General features: G+C 50.3%; 1 protein-coding gene across 7 annotated transcripts in view; it reads left to right on the top strand.

Annotated features, from left to right (window-relative positions):
- LOC139757651 (uncharacterized) overlaps positions 1–15,507 on the top strand; it is a 200,992-nt gene that overhangs the window by 52,905 nt on the left and 132,580 nt on the right. The window contains exon 1 of one of the 7 annotated variants that reach the window (XM_071678373.1): positions 1,723–1,775. The exons of 5 other annotated variants lie outside the window; for them this stretch is intronic. In XM_071678373.1, coding sequence (XP_071534474.1) covers positions 1,738–1,775 — 38 coding nt within the window. In that variant the 5' untranslated portion in view covers positions 1,723–1,737. Of the gene's footprint in view, positions 1–1,722; positions 1,776–15,507 lie in introns of those variants that run through there. One more of the 7 variants, XM_071678376.1, reaches the window with a different exon arrangement.

Raw genomic sequence — 15,507 nt, 5'->3', positions numbered from 1 at the left:
TTTACACTCCTTGGGTAACTGAGCCATTCACAGGGCTAGCAAACCATTTTCTTTCACAAGGTCATCAAACCATTTTCTTTCAATGGATCACAGAACCATTTTCTCTAACAAGGTCACCAGACCATTTTCCCAAAGTTAACCATCTATTTTCTTTCATGAGGTCACACAACCATCTTCTTTTTCCAGAACGAACATGTGGCAGAGTTTGTTTGTTCTTCTGGCCTTGTGTTCTTAGGGTAAACTTAGGTAGAGCTGGACTCTGACTGTTATGTTATGTTATGTTATGCTATGTTATTGATTGATGTGGTGTGACGTGCTGAGCTCGCCAGACCAGTGTAACGCATCTGGTGTAACGCCTGTTGTGACGGACGGATCTGGTGTAACGCCTGTTGTGACGGACGGATCTGGTGTAACGCCTGTTGTGACGGACGGATCTGGTGTAACGGATGGGCCAAATGTTGAGAGTAGTGTTACTAACACTGACCTGGTGTAACGAAGTGACCTGATGTAAACCACCAAGTGTGATATTCGGACCTGATGTAACGGAATGACCTGGTGTGTCTGTCACACCTGACGCAACAGACAGACGTGGCGTGACGTATATGAGACAGGAAGGAGGTAGACCAGCCAGAGCGAGTCAGGTATGGTCTACAGTGAGTCAGGTATGGTCTACAGTGAGTCAGGTATGGTCTACAGTGAGTCAGGTATGGTCTACAGTGAGTCAGGCATCTGGAGTCGGGTGGTGACTTCTAAGACTGAGTCGGGGTTGGGAAGGAAGTGTGACCCAGTGACCACACGGGGTCCCCTCCCGCCATGACCTCTATGGAAAGGTCAAGGGGTCTTTCAGGATCCCAAGTTCTGTTCGTGTTGTGGTTAAGGGGAAACTTGGTGGACTTGCTACATGAGAGAGAGAGAGAGAGAGAGAGAGAGAGAGAGAGAGAGAGAGAGAGAGAGAGAGAGAGAGAGAGAGAGAGAGAGAGAGAGAGAGAGAGAGAGAGGCATGAATGGGGCAGGTCTTCCTCATGGTTACCATGAGAGGCAGACCAGTTGTATTATATGTGCGTTGTTTACTTTGTAATCATCTGTAGGTCCTACATCTCTCTCTCTTTCTCTCTTTCTTTCTCTCGATACACGAAACACACATGATACAGTTAATATATATATATATATATATATATATATATATATATATATATATATATATATATATATAATCTGGTTATGGTTGTGTTCCTATGGTCGTGTGATGTGAGTCTTGTGTTTGTAAGGTTGTGGTTGAGGTTGGATCCCAGACCTGGCCAGTGTGTGTAGCTTGCTGGTTGGAGAGGTTGTGTATGTATTTTCATGTATGATTCACTATCATAAGACTATGTGTACCTCATTGTGTCATATGACAGTATGTGTAAGTCATTATATCATGACAGTGTGTGAACCTTATTATACCACATCCCAGTATGTGTACGTCTTTGAGTTACGTATAAGGTGAGATGAGAGTATGTGTGAATGGCTTGGTTGACGAAGACCTGCACAGTGATCATCGTCAGAATATAGTACATTTCTCACAGTTCCGGCGATAGTGATGATAACAACTGTTATGTGATCATACATGATGTATGCTGAGGTGAAGCCTGTCCAGGTCTTCATCTTACTCGTCTTGATGATGCTTTTAGTTTCACTTTGGTTGTGTTCTTACGTAGTTATCCTCACAGATCTCATCTTTCCAGGTATGGTCTTCTGATGATCAGGTCACCAGAGGTCACTGCAGGTCATGGCAGGTGAGGCAAGTTCAGGTCAGGACTCGAGAATAATTACTCAGATTGTCAGGTCAGGTCAGGGGTCATGATGGGCCTGAGGTTCTCCACCTTCCTCCGTGTTGGTCCACCTCCCTAGTGCTGCCTGCTCCTCAGGGTAAGCCGCCAGCACCCCACACCTACTTCAACCCCCTGCCCCTGCCGTCACCCCACTCCACTCCACTCACAACGTGTAGGCCTAGCGTGCAAGTGGCTCTTGTACGGAGAGAGGGAAAGATAATGTGTGTGTGTGTGTGTGTGTGTGTGTGTGTGTGTGTGTGTGTGTGTGTGTGTGTGTGTGTGTGTGTGTGTGACCTCTCCTCCTCACTTGGCACTGTCACCCATCAACAGTACAGGGCTCGTCACCCATTCCTCGTATTGTCTGTACCCCGTAAGCAGCCCGCCACCACTGTACCGGCCCCCTGCGCCACTATACCGGCCCCCTGCGCCACTGTACCGGCCCCCTGCGCCACTGTACCGGCCCCCTGCGCCACTGTACCGGCCCCCTGCGCCACTGTACCGGCCCCCTGCACCATTGTAGCCACGGTACATTTCTCAGAGGAACAGGTAGGTGAAGCAGGGACGGTACGTGTTTATGGATAAGTCTGTCTGGTACCTGCAGGTGTTAGTGACGTGCTACCTGCAGGTGTTAGTGACGTGCTACCTGCAGGTGTTAGTGACGTGGTACCTGCAGGTGTTAGTGACGTGCTACCTGCAGGTGTTAGTGACGTGCTACCTGCAGGTGTTAGTGACGTGCTACCTGCAGGTGTTAGTGACGTGGTACCTGCAGGTGTTAGTGACGTGCTACCTGCAGGTGTTAGTGACGTGGTACCTGCAGGTGTTAGTGACGTGCTACCTGCAGGTGTTAGTGACGTGGTACCTGCAGGTGTTGGTGACGTGCTACCTGCAGGTGTTAGTGACGTGCTACCTGCAGGTGTTAGTGACGTGGTACCTGCAGGTGTTGGTGACGTGCTACCTGCAGGTGTTAGTGACGTGGTAATTTAGTGCTTTAAATGATTTATTTCCTATAATTTCATTATTGTAGTTGTTCATTTTGTTATTCCTTGGGTACATAACGCCACCACACCAGAGTATTGGCTGCGGGTTTAGTCATGAAAGACAGATAGATGGATAGATAGACGGATAGATAGATAGATAAATAGATAGAGATAGATAGATAGATTGGCTTGATGTAGGAGGCGGTGCGTTGGATGTGTTGAGCCAGTCTTTACTGATGCCATTACGTGTGGCTGGAGGAATGTGACTCTTGTTGTGGATCTGGGATTTGTTGAGTCTTACTGGAGGCGACACAGCACGTACGGCTCAGCGAAGTGTCAGGTGTAACTGCGCTCCCACAAGTAGCGCACACCCGGACCTGCTTTGAATTAGGATCGCGTATACCTAGATCCGCGTACAGCGAGGCCAGCGTTAACGCCGAGGTCAATATACGCCAGGATCCGCGTACAGCGAGGTGTGTGGAGATCGAGACCCCTGTCTCTAGGGTGAGGCAGCAAGGTCACACTCGAGATAGCTGGAGTTATTCCTTGAAGGATCAAGAAGCATCTAGAGTAGAAGATATGTTTCCCGGCACCTGTGTACCGAGGTTGTGGAGGCGTGTGGTACACTGCCACGTGCACCTGGAAGCTGTGGTCATAATTTGTTTACCTCAAGCACACAAGAAGTGAAGAATGTGCTGCGTGTATGGAGGAAGACGGTGGACCATCCTCTGGTCCAGACGTGTCCTGAACTAATCTGGGTGAGGTCAGCCAAGGTCCAATGCCACGCTAACCTGGTACACACACACACACACACACACACACACACACACACACACACACACACACGGGCAAGGAAAAGCTAATAAGCTTCATACATATAAAAAGGAAATCAGTTTTCCCCTGCTGGGTGTGAGGTGAGTGAGGCAGTAAAATATATAATTGAAAGATGAATTATTTATCAGCTGCCTTCCAAAAGGTAAACAGAGTGACTGTGTCATATTAAATCGGGACATTTCAGTCATTATCGTAACTTCGTCTGTTAAGTCTGATAACTGAAACTCTTTTTGTGATCTGAAACTAAATGTTAGAATGTGAATGATAGTTTCTCGTGTGGTGATAACGAGTGAAGGCATACACAACTCAGGCACGTAACATATTTGTGGCTTTATCAGTTATTATTTCACAATTACATAAGTTGACTCCTGAAACATAAAAGAAAGATCTTGTTAATTATAGCCGAAGAAAATATATAAACCGTCATTGTACATCAGTTTTAAGCAGTTTTCATTTGTATTTTTACTTTTGTATTCCGAAGAATGAGACATGTGTTTATTAACTTGTTCCACATAGAAAACAAGATCATTTTTTGTGGCCAGACTCTGGCGTTCGGGAAGAAATACAAAGAGAAATTCCCTGTTTTCTTTGATGTAAAATCGGTTGTATAAAGATACAGCAGCGGAAACTCAAACTTGTTTAAGATTAAATTATGATTATACTGACGTCACTCTTTTGAGGATCACAGACTTGAAGCGGTATTAAGAGGGTTGACCAGCGATGACGTGTGTGGTGGCTGACACTGAGTGAGATAAGAAGGAATTCATCCGCCTGTAGCCCAGCCAGGCTGGCCCTGCGCGAGCTACCTTGCTATTGTCAACCAAATTGATTAATTAAGATAGTATGGATGGCCCGCCTGGGGCTGGTGCTGTCTACAGATACATCAGGCCGGGAGGGAGACACTCTTGTGACGCCGGGGAGAGGGAGTGGGAGGAGCGTGGAGAACGTGGGGGGTGAATGGGATGTGGTGGGGTGAGGGGGAGGTGAGTGTGAGAGGGGTACCTGGACCACATGACTCATATAACCAGACGGGTGAGGACATACCCCCCACCAACCCACTCCCCCACCTGTGTGTGTGTGTGTGTGTGTGTGTGTGTGTGTGTGTGTGTGTGTGTGTGTGTCTGTATGTGTGTGTCTGCAATACAATCACCTGTTATTCAGTACGCATTAGTGCTGCACGAGGAGAGAGTTCTACAGTCATGGGCCTCCATCTCTTGATCCTTCATACGGTCGGTTCTTTACACTAGTGTATGCTGCCCACGTCCACAGATGCATCTGTCAGTTCAGCCCATTCATCTGCTTCCCTCATACATACATGAGACGATTCCTGACGTCGGCTGTGTTAAGTCACTTGGTCAGTTTCGTGTTATGGCCTCTGGTTGTTCTGACCTTCCAGTAACCGAGGAGCCGCGCACTGTTGATATAATCAAACTGGTCACTCCTTACTCTAAGGCCTTTAGTCTTTCTCTCTAACTTAACTGCTTTAATTCTGCTACCATCTCCGTTGCTTATCTCTGGACCTTCTCAAGTTATTATTATCATTTTTTTTTTAATTTGGTGACCAAACTTCAGATCCATATTCTAGTTTTGTGTTGGTGTGCCACGTAAACAACAGCTTGTTGAATGTTACCTTTTCTACACAGTTTGCCTCTTCTACACTTTTCCAAATGTGGGTCTTTTTCGACAGATCAGGGATGGTATCTGCTCCCAAGTCTTTTCCTCAGACAGATACCTGGAAGTTAGTTCCCGCTAGATTGTAACTTTCTTGCAAGTCATTTACAGAGATCAAGAAGATCAGCGGTCCCGGGACAGAACCCTGCAGCACACCTCCACTCACTCGCACCACATCTCAAGAAGACTACCCTGTCGTGCCTCCTTTGTTTCCTTCCACTGTTATAATCTTCTGTCCACTTAGGAAGTTCCTACCTCGCAAGAAGTCATCCATTTGTTGTCTGATTTATGTTTTCCAGTAATTTCTAGAGCCAGCTCCTCTAGGAGACTGGTGTGCAGTTCAGTCCTCCTCCCGGTCTACTTTATGTAAAGATGTGTCACGTTTGCCTGTGTCTGTACCCATGGCACTCTGGCTTTCTCCGGTGAACACTTCAGGTAGTCTTTCATGCGTGTCTGCACGCATCACCAGCACTCATGGCCACATTTCGTGAGGGCCGTGAGCTTAACATAGGTCAAGATCGTTTAGTGTTCTGGTTATGTCTTTTCTAAATACTTCAGTGCTATCCAAGACCTCCCCATCTGTGCCGCTCAGACTGTAGTATCATTTTCCACAGTGACAACACTTATGTCACTCACTTGCTGTCATGTCTTCACACCATCTAGTGTTGTAGGATAAGGCGACGTACACAATGATGCAGACGTCAGGCGTTTTGTGTACATATATCTGTAATGTGTACATCCACTTCAACACATCTGTCATATGTCCTAGTCACTATATATATGTATCACTGAGCCAGACTTACACCTCTGCTACTTACAACACACACACACACACACACACACACACACACACACACACACACACACACACACACACACACACACACATGACAGTATAAGAAACAGTTACTTTACCTCAGGTGTTCCTTGACCTGAATCCTAAAGATGAACACGTTGGAGGACGACAGTGCCACAACCTCCAGGTTTGAGGAGAAAAACAACCTGGAATGATCGATGACAAGGCTCACTCCTCGTATGGCTGCTCCCCACACGGAAACTATGGGAAGCTTTAGCTAGTCATGTGCTGGGGATCCAGGTCTTCAGGCTGGGGCGCTGGCGAGCAGCTCACGTGAACAACAGCCAGAGTGATAACTGAAGAACAGAGAGAGAACAGCAGCATCACGGAGGACGGATGGGCGGGCGGGGGAGCGTGACGAGAGGTAACAACAGAACAACATAATTTGGTGGGAGACTTGTGAATCCCCTGTGGCTCAGCAAGGTGGAGGGGGAGCGAGCCAGCACGTGAGGCGTGGCCACTATACAGGAAACACATAGAAATGTCACACAGGCAACATATTGATGGTAATGACGCAGCTGACGGAGAGATACCAGTAAGATGGCCGTATTTTTATGACTAATTACCTCAGTTGTCTCAGTCATTACCCCGGTCCTGAGTGTACTATATGGAGCGTGATGGATCAGACGGTCGGTGGCGGGCAGCGGCCCTCGAGCGCCTCGCTAAATTGGTGTTGTGTCTACAAGATTGGGCAGATTAGACGAGGATCGGTCGTGACATCAGATATCTCTTCCAGTAGGTCAGGCGTTCAGATTGGAAAAGGAAAGAAAGAAACTGAAGAAGATTTGACTTCTATGAGGTTGGTCGATATAAAGCTTAGACACACACACACACACACACACACACACACACACACACACACACACACGCACACGCACGCGTAAATCCATAAAGAAGTGTGTCAGGAGCAGGTGTGGTCAAGGTGGCCGGGAAATACATATATTGATGTAAGAGTGAGTGAGGGCGGTGTGGTGTGCCTCCTCTACCTCCGCCCCACCACACCTGTGTGTGTGTGTGTGTGTGTGTGTGTGTGTGTGTGTGTGTGTGTGTGTGTGTGTGTGTGTACGTACGTACGCAGGATGACGGTATATTAATAGGGTGTTTACACAGGGTGTCCAAGGCTGTGTGTGGAACACTGAGGGTACTCGCTGCCTCCCCCAAGCTAACCTTCCTGCTACCACTCCTTCCTTACTCCCTCCTTCCCTCCTTCCCACCCTCCCTGGAGGGTAATAACAGTCCCGGCCTTCCCCCCCCCCCCCTCTTCCCTTCATGCACACCAGCCCGCCGCCACCCCCTCCCTTCCCTCCTGCGTTTCCCTCCCAGCCTCCCTCCTCTCCTCCCTGGTAACTCGGAGGGATGGCGGGGTGAGGCAACGGGTCGAGTCCATCACTGTAGCCTCCCTCTCGTTCACTGTGTGGTCGGGCAGGATGGGACGTGGGGCCGTTTTTCCTTCACTGTAGCCTCTCCCTCTCGTTAAGTAAGTGGATGGCAGAGAAGTTGGGGAAGAGTGGAGGAGGGGGTTGATGTAGGGCCGTGTTGAAGACCCCGCCAGGCCCGGGGGCTGATGACCTACTGACCCGTCCCCTTGCTTGACCCGGGTCACACCTGGCCCCATCCCGGGAGAGGCCCCGTGCACTGCCACACACACACACACACACACACACACACACACACACACACACACACACACACACACACACACACCACACATGACGTGCACTCTAACAAACATCGCCTCGCGCTATTTGTTTGTTGGTGTGTCCGTGCAGCCCCCCCCCCCCCCCACGCACAGCCTTCACCCCCCCCCCTCCATCCCAAGTACAGCACTCACCCCAACCCGTTGTAGTACAGCCCCCCCCACCCCCCACCCGACCCTCGGCCCCGGTACAGCCTTGGCTAGTACAGACCTGGTCCCCCCGGCTGGGAGGGAGAGAGGGAGGGGTGCCTCCACTTATGATAACAGAGTGAGTGGATGTGATTTTCACTTGTTTCCACGGTTACAAAAATATAATTTAGACTTCCATTGTCTTACAGGTGTCAGACATGAGCGTATCAGTGTGTGTGATGGTGTCAGTAGCTCCGGCTGCCGTTTTCTGTCTTAATGATCACCTGAAATGGTAGATTTTGTTGTGTTTGTCGGTTCATCAACGTCTAGTTTTATGGCTCAATAGACAGAAACATTCCTTGATATTGTTGCCTGTGGTGGGTTCCCTCCTGCAGCCTGTGGTGGGTTCCCTCCTGCAGCCTGTGGTGGGTTCCCTCCTGCAGCCTGTGGTGGGTTCCCTCCTGCAGCCTGTGGTGGGTTCCCTCCTGCAGCCTGTGGTGGGGTGGGTCCTCACCACGAGAAAAGACGGATCCTCCAGGGGAAGGCTGGGGCGCACGTCTTCTACAGATAAGGAAGGACTTTAAAAGAGTTTTCTATTTCCTGAAAGGATCCGGAGTTGTTGGGTGAGCTGGCTCAGGTCAGGTCAGGACGGGAGCTGGTGGGTGAGCTGGCTCTGGTCAGGTCAGGACGTGAGCTGGTGGGTGAGCTGGCTCAGGTTAGGTCAGGATTTGAGCTGGTGGGTGAGCTGGCTCGGGCCAGGTCAAGAGGGCCTGACTCTTGTTCACGGGTCAGGATGGTGTGTGGGACGTTACTGTCATGTATTGTTTGTTGGGGCCGTGGGTGGTCCCCCCCCCCCTCCTGTTGGAGTGTGAGCAGTAGAGGTAAGTGCGTCAGGGTGGCAGGTCCAGCTGTGGCCAGCTGTCGCACTCTCCCTCCCTCTCCCAGACTCTTCCGGCCCTCTCCCAGGAAGACCTCGGCGCCCTTCTACCCATGGGGTGACATCCCCCACCTCACTTCCTGGCAGACCTGGGCCCCTTCCTTCCCCAAAGGAGCCCCCAGGATCCCCCCCCCCCAGGCTACTAAGGGTGTATGATACCTCCCCCTCCGATTTCATGGTTGTGGAGTGGGCGTCCAATGTGGTCCTCCAGGAATTCGCTGGTCCTCCAGGTCACTGTTGTGGTTTTCCACGTCACCACTGTGCTTCACCAGGTCACCAGCAGTAGTAGGGAGGTTCTGCAAAGGCAGGTGTCAATAGGAAGCGGGAGGCTAAGCGTCTTCGTCAGGGTTGTGTGATGACATGGTAGTTGTGTGATGTGTATGGACGAAGTGGTGCAGATGGACGCAGGAGCCTTAGAACGAGGGGCGGGGGTACGTCATGCTGGAGGTGGGGAAGGTTCGCAATGTGAATTATTTTTTTGTGTTGGCACACGACAGAACAACTTCAGGGACTAGTAAAAGAGTTGAGGAGTGTGTGGAAGAGGAAGTCAAGAGCAAATGTGAAAGAAATTGAGGTACATGAGGCTCAACCGGAGGATGAGATCGGATGGTCTGAGTACACGTTTGACTGGGGGGAGGATCGGGAGGAAGTGGAGTGCTTTATGTACCTTGGGAGTGGACGCGCCAGCAGTTAGAACCATGGGAGTTGAAATGAGCCATGGGATGGGGATTGAGGTCGTGGGTATATTAAGGAGTGTGTGTGAAATGAGAGGTCATTGTCTTTTAGGGCAGTGACTGCTGTGTTTGAAGGTATAGTAGTCGTCCCGGCATTGTTGTATGGGTTTGTCTTGGGATTCGAACTCAAAAGAAAGGAAGAGGATGGACGTGTTGGTGATGACACGCCTGAGGACGGTACGTGGGGTGGAGGGTAGGAAGCTCAGTCGGATTGAGAGAGGTGCTCGGGGAAGACTGACATGGCTCATGGTTTGGACATATGGAGATGATGAGTGAAGAAAGATTGAGTCAGAGGATCTACATTTCAGAAGTTGTGAGGGGGAGGAGGTGAAGCGAGATGTCAGTCTGGAGTGCATGGGCTCTGACGTACCGAGGCATGAACAGTCAGGAGGGAGAGAGGCTTGCATGAGACAGAAACACATATGAACCACGACATACGAAGCGGTCAGGGTAAACCATGGAGCCGTCTGTGGGAGCTGGCTGTGGATTATAGGCCCTGGTTTATGTACATTATGCATGACACCTGGAGAGTGGATGTGTAAATGAAGCCATTGTTCGTTTTCTGCTGACGCTACCTGGCTCAGATGGGAGAGGTGGCTATGTATGATGATATCCTACCTCGTCTTTAGTCGCTTGTATCTTGTTATCGTTTCTTGGACTTTCTTAAGTCATTTCTTAAGTCATACGTAGGTTTCTTCTTTGTCACTTATAAGTCAGACGGTGAAGGAGGGAGTCTCGCCTCAGCTGCCCCATCCCGCTACGGCTTCTGTCCTGCTCACGTTCCCAGGATGATAATATAATAATAATGATGATGATGATGATGATGATAATAATAATAATAATAATAATAATAATAATAATAATAATGATAATAATAATGATAATAATAATAATAATGATAATGATTATAATAACGACGTATTGAAAGTATGCAGAGAAAATATACACGATAAAGTGAGTGTGGCTATGATGAGGGCATAAGATGATGAACAGACAGTCTTTACTTAGATATTGAAGGTTTTGTACGATGGTTGTGATGAGGTGTTCTCATGGCGGTCTGTGCCAGCTCCTGGGAGGGACTCGATGAGGTTGTGATGTCGAACTGCAACTGCCGGACGAGGTATCTCTGACTGTAGCTCTGGTGGAGGTAGTGAGAATGGTGGGGCAGCCTTTGCAGTAGTTGTTGGAGGAGGTCCAGGTGATGGTTGGAGGTAGTAAGCGTCGTCTTGCGACAGGGGGTGTTAAGAGAGACAGAGGATAATGTTGCATGCCCCTGTCTGCATCTTATCTAGTAGTCCCCAGACGTATGGCGGACAGGGAGGAAAACTTGAGAGAGAGAGAGAGATATAGGAAGAGGGAGAAGAAGGAGAGCGTGGGGGAGGGAGATGGGTACAGCGGCGCGCGGCTCCAGTTCCCGCCACAACTGAGGACGTGACGTTCCTCTTTGTTTTCTTTCCTCACGTCCCCTGGCGTCCTGTGCGGCGCCCCCGTCATCACCTCACCGGCCTCACCTGTTCCTCACGTCCCCTGGCGTCCTGTGCGGCGCCCCCGTCATCACCTCACCGGCCTCACCTGTTCCTCACGTCCCCTGGCGTCCTGTGCGGCGCCCCCGTCATCACCTCACCTGTTCTTTACCTCCAGATACTTAATTGCCTCTCCCGCCTGAGCGAGGTAGCATCAGGAAGAAACAAACAATGACATCATTTGCATTCACATCCAATCTCTGTCTTTTATAACGCACCGAAACCAGAGTCTGGCGTCCACGACTGAGCCAGTGGTAACCAGATGATGAACCAGAAGGGGTTCGATTCAGACTAACGCAGTCATCACTAATCTTGGCAGTCGAACATATCAGCCGAAGAACTGCAGAAGTTAAGCCATCCCTGGATAGCCTGTACAGAGTCTGGTACCGACCGGAGAGGCCAAGATTACGCCCAGTAAGGCTATGATGCGTCCTACACCGACCATCTCCTCGCTGCTACCCGCACACGTCGCCTGCAAATCATCCATACTGCAGGAACCTACGGCCGACACAGGGTAAACCTAACCTACGGGGCACACAGGATAAACCTCTTGTAGTCGTCACAAATAACCCCCCCCCCCTCCACTTTCCCCTACATCGACGATGGCTACGATTAGGATCAACGCCATACAGTGAAACCAGCTGATGCATACATGACGAAAGCTGCACACACACACACACACACACACACACACACACACACACACACACACACACACACACACACACACACACACACACACACACACCATTAGTCAGCTCAGGATATATGAGAAAAGATATTAGAAAAACGTATCCGGCAAACTATATCCACGCCAGTTACACCTGCACCATACGTGTGCACCACACTGTCACTATCTCCCAGCGTCTTGCCCTACCCAGCCAGCAGCTCACCCCAGCTGACCAATCGTCCTCTGGCAACAATCAAGATATACAAGAGCCAAGCGGCACACGTACACTCCCTCATGGTTTACCTTGACCACTTGATTCAAAACTTGTCCCCACTTTCTTTTTTATGAGAGTTAGGCACGATGACGTGTGTGTCGAGAGAGCTGGGTGTGTGTGTTGGTGTGGGCAGGTGAGGGGCGAGGAGGGTAGGTAGGTGACAGGTGAGGGGTAAGGAGGGTAGGCAGGTGATATTTGAGGAGTGAGGAGGGTAGGTAGGTGACAGGTGAGGGGTAAGGAGGGTAGGCAGGTGATATTTGAGGAGTGAGGAAGGTAGGTAGGTGACAGGTGAGGGGTGAGGAGGGTGGCAGGTGAGAAGTGAGGTGTGAGGAGTATGGAGAGGTGACCAACAACGATGATCGTGTCTTATGGTGAGAGTATCGGTCACTGTGAGTTAGGCAACCTTGGGTAGGTTAGGTTCCTCCCATGAAAATCAGTCATCATGATTGCTGTGTGTCAGCTGGTGACCAACTGTCCTCCCCCGGGCGGCCGTAACAACAACCTCAGGGGAGGTGTTCCCCTGGGGGCCGGGAGGAGGACATCATGCCCGTGCCTGCGTGTGTCGTGTCGTGAGTGTGCCACACGTCGTGACCGGGTTATTGGAGGCGAAGCGACTCCTACCACAGATGCTGCTACACAGTTTTCCACATCGGGTTGTTTTCGGGGTCAGAGGTCAGCGTATCTGCGGATAGAGTTGATAGATGTAGACCGGACGTGCATCAGATACTACCTATCTACAATACTTACCACGAGATCTGTGCTTGAAAGAGAGGTAGCGTAGAGCTGTTGTCCTCTGTGGCTACATGTTTTTCATATATGGCGACTCTGATCTCCTCTACCCACACCCCGAGGGGTGCAGATGTTGGAGAAGGCATTCACTAAGGGTCCATGTGTTGAAGAAGGCCTTCAGCAGGAGTGCAGGTGTTGAAGAAGGCCTTTGCCAAGGTGCAGATTTTAAAGAAGGACTTTAGCAAGGGTGCAGGTGTTGGAGGAGGCCGTCAGCAGGAGTGCAGGTGTTGGAGGAGGCCGTCAGCAGGAGTGTAGGTGTTGAAGGAGGACGTCAGCAGGAGTGCAGGTGTTGGAGGAGGCCGTCAGCAGGGAATGCTGTCTGCTGCTGGGGTGGCCTCATCACTTACTGATATAAAGGACATGACGAGGTACATAACTCAGGATCCAGGCTTCACCAGCAGCAAGACAAGCAGCTCCGTATATAACACGGGTTCTTACGTTGTGTGGGCAATGTAGTATCGGTAGATTCAGTGCCGTATGTATCCGTCAGCGGCCGGCCTGGGGAATGGTGTTAATACCAGCTTAATGTTGGGTTCAGTCCCTCTGTGCAGGACGAGAAGGACCTGGGTCATGTGGGCAACATGCTCCCACATCCTCGCCAGCCAACAGATGTTGCAGTACACTGGGTTGTTGTGACGCAGCCGCTCATGTGGCTGCTTAGGGTGAGGAACTAAGGGATTATAATGCTGGCCATATACAGCCGGCCCTCCTGCCCCGGCTGCCCAGCCTCAGTTTGTCTCTAGGAGGGGAAGGTTGCCCTGAGGGCCGACCCTGCGGGGCACGGGGAAGCCGTAAGGTCAGGCGGAGGTAGCCACCTACACAGGACCGGCCTGTAACACAACAGTGTACCACATTCACCACAAGCGTGACACTGTCATGATGATTGGTGTATTGTCACGTGTTCCGCTACGTCATGAGGACGCACACGACCACGTGCACTGATGTCACGTACCACGTGTACTGATGTCAGTCATCGCTGTCACGACCCACTTCATGTTTGTGATGGGGAGGGGGAGGTGGGGTTTATCTTCCCCCTCCTACGTCACTCCCAGCCTCCCTCACCCCACCCAACGATCCACAACCCCCTCCCTCCCTGACCAAGACCCATCCGGGTACCCTCATGTGGGTTTACTGTATACGTTCCGGAATAGTACTCCCACGACTCTCTCTCTCTCTCTCTCTCTCTCTCTCTCTCTCTCTCTCTCTCTCTCTCTCTCTCTCTCTCTCTCTCTCTCTCTCTCTCTCTCTCTCTCTCTCTCTCTCTCTCTCTCTCTCTCTCTCTCGTGTAACAGCTCACATGAGAGATTGTTCCTCACTTGATGATGTAGGACCGTCAGAGCCTTGTGTTAGTGACCTGAGAAGGTGTATCTCAGGTTGTCTGCCGTCACTTTATGTTCTGATGGTCAGGAAGAAATGTCTCCTTTAGCTCAAACACGAGAACCCTTAGCGCTTTCGTATATCACAACATCTTCAGAGGACTAGGTACACCCACACCAGCCATCTACAGCCTCCCTCGGGGTCTGCCTCACCTGCCCCGCGCGCGCGTGTGTGTCTGTGTGTGTGCGCGAGTGGTGTGGGGTTGGAGGGAGGGGTTCTCTTACCTATGCTAAGAGTGGAACTTCTCTCATTCATTCTCTCTTCATTCTTCCCTCCGTAACTACTTTCACTTCCTTCTCTGTCGATTCATTCAGTGTCGGTCAGTGCTTCTGTTTCTCCTCTTCTGTGCCCGTGTCTTCCATCCATCATTGTTTCCTTCCCTCCCTCCATCCATCCATGAACACCCCCTCACCCTCCGTCCATCCAGCCACACCTCCCTCCCTCCCTCCACGCCGTCTACCGCTGAGGGAGCCTGGAGGGGTTGGGGTGTGGGGGCACAGGTCGGGTTTTTACCTTCACACGTTTCTCTTGTTGGACTTGGAATTCGTTAGGCTTCTTCTTCCTGTCTTTCCGCCCCCCCCCCCCCTCACCCCCTCCCCCACGGCGGCCAAGGTATATTTTTCATTAGCGTTTAATTGGGTTGTCGTGGTGGTGGGTGTTGTTGTTGTGCGATAGTGATCACTGCTTCCTGCCCGCCAGGGAGAAGTGTTCTGCTTCTTGTTCTTCTTAATGTTGTTGTTGTTGTTGTTTTTGTTGTTGTTGTTGTTGTAGTTGTTGTTGATTATGATGGTGGGGCCGGTGGTTGCTGTCCATGTTGTTGGCTGCCCGGTAACTGTGTCGCAGTTACTGGACGGAAAGGAGTACAGTACTGTCGAGGACTTAAGTGCCTCCAAAGGAGTTTATTATTTCCTTACTACTGAGTGAAATGCACCTTCCAAGCTTACGAACCACGTAAGAGTTATATATATATATATATATATATATATATATATATATATATATATATATATATATATATATATACTCCCCAGCTTACGGCAGGTATATTTATTGATCGAGGAGGACCTCAAGTGGAGGAACTCCGAACAGTTTGGCGTTGGCTGTGAGGCAGTGGCCCGAACCTGGCTTCGAACCCGGGCTGTCGTTATTCATAGGCAGCCTGACTATCGACTTGCCATGAATATCTTATCGTTATCGCTGTACCATGAGCAGGTGTTAATATCTTCCCT

The sequence above is a fragment of the Panulirus ornatus genome, chromosome 27, assembly GCF_036320965.1.
Source record: "Panulirus ornatus isolate Po-2019 chromosome 27, ASM3632096v1, whole genome shotgun sequence".
Lineage (NCBI taxonomy): Eukaryota > Metazoa > Arthropoda > Malacostraca > Decapoda > Palinuridae > Panulirus > Panulirus ornatus.
The sequence above is the reverse complement of the archived record's forward strand: the minus strand, read 5'-3'. Positions and strand labels throughout refer to the sequence as shown.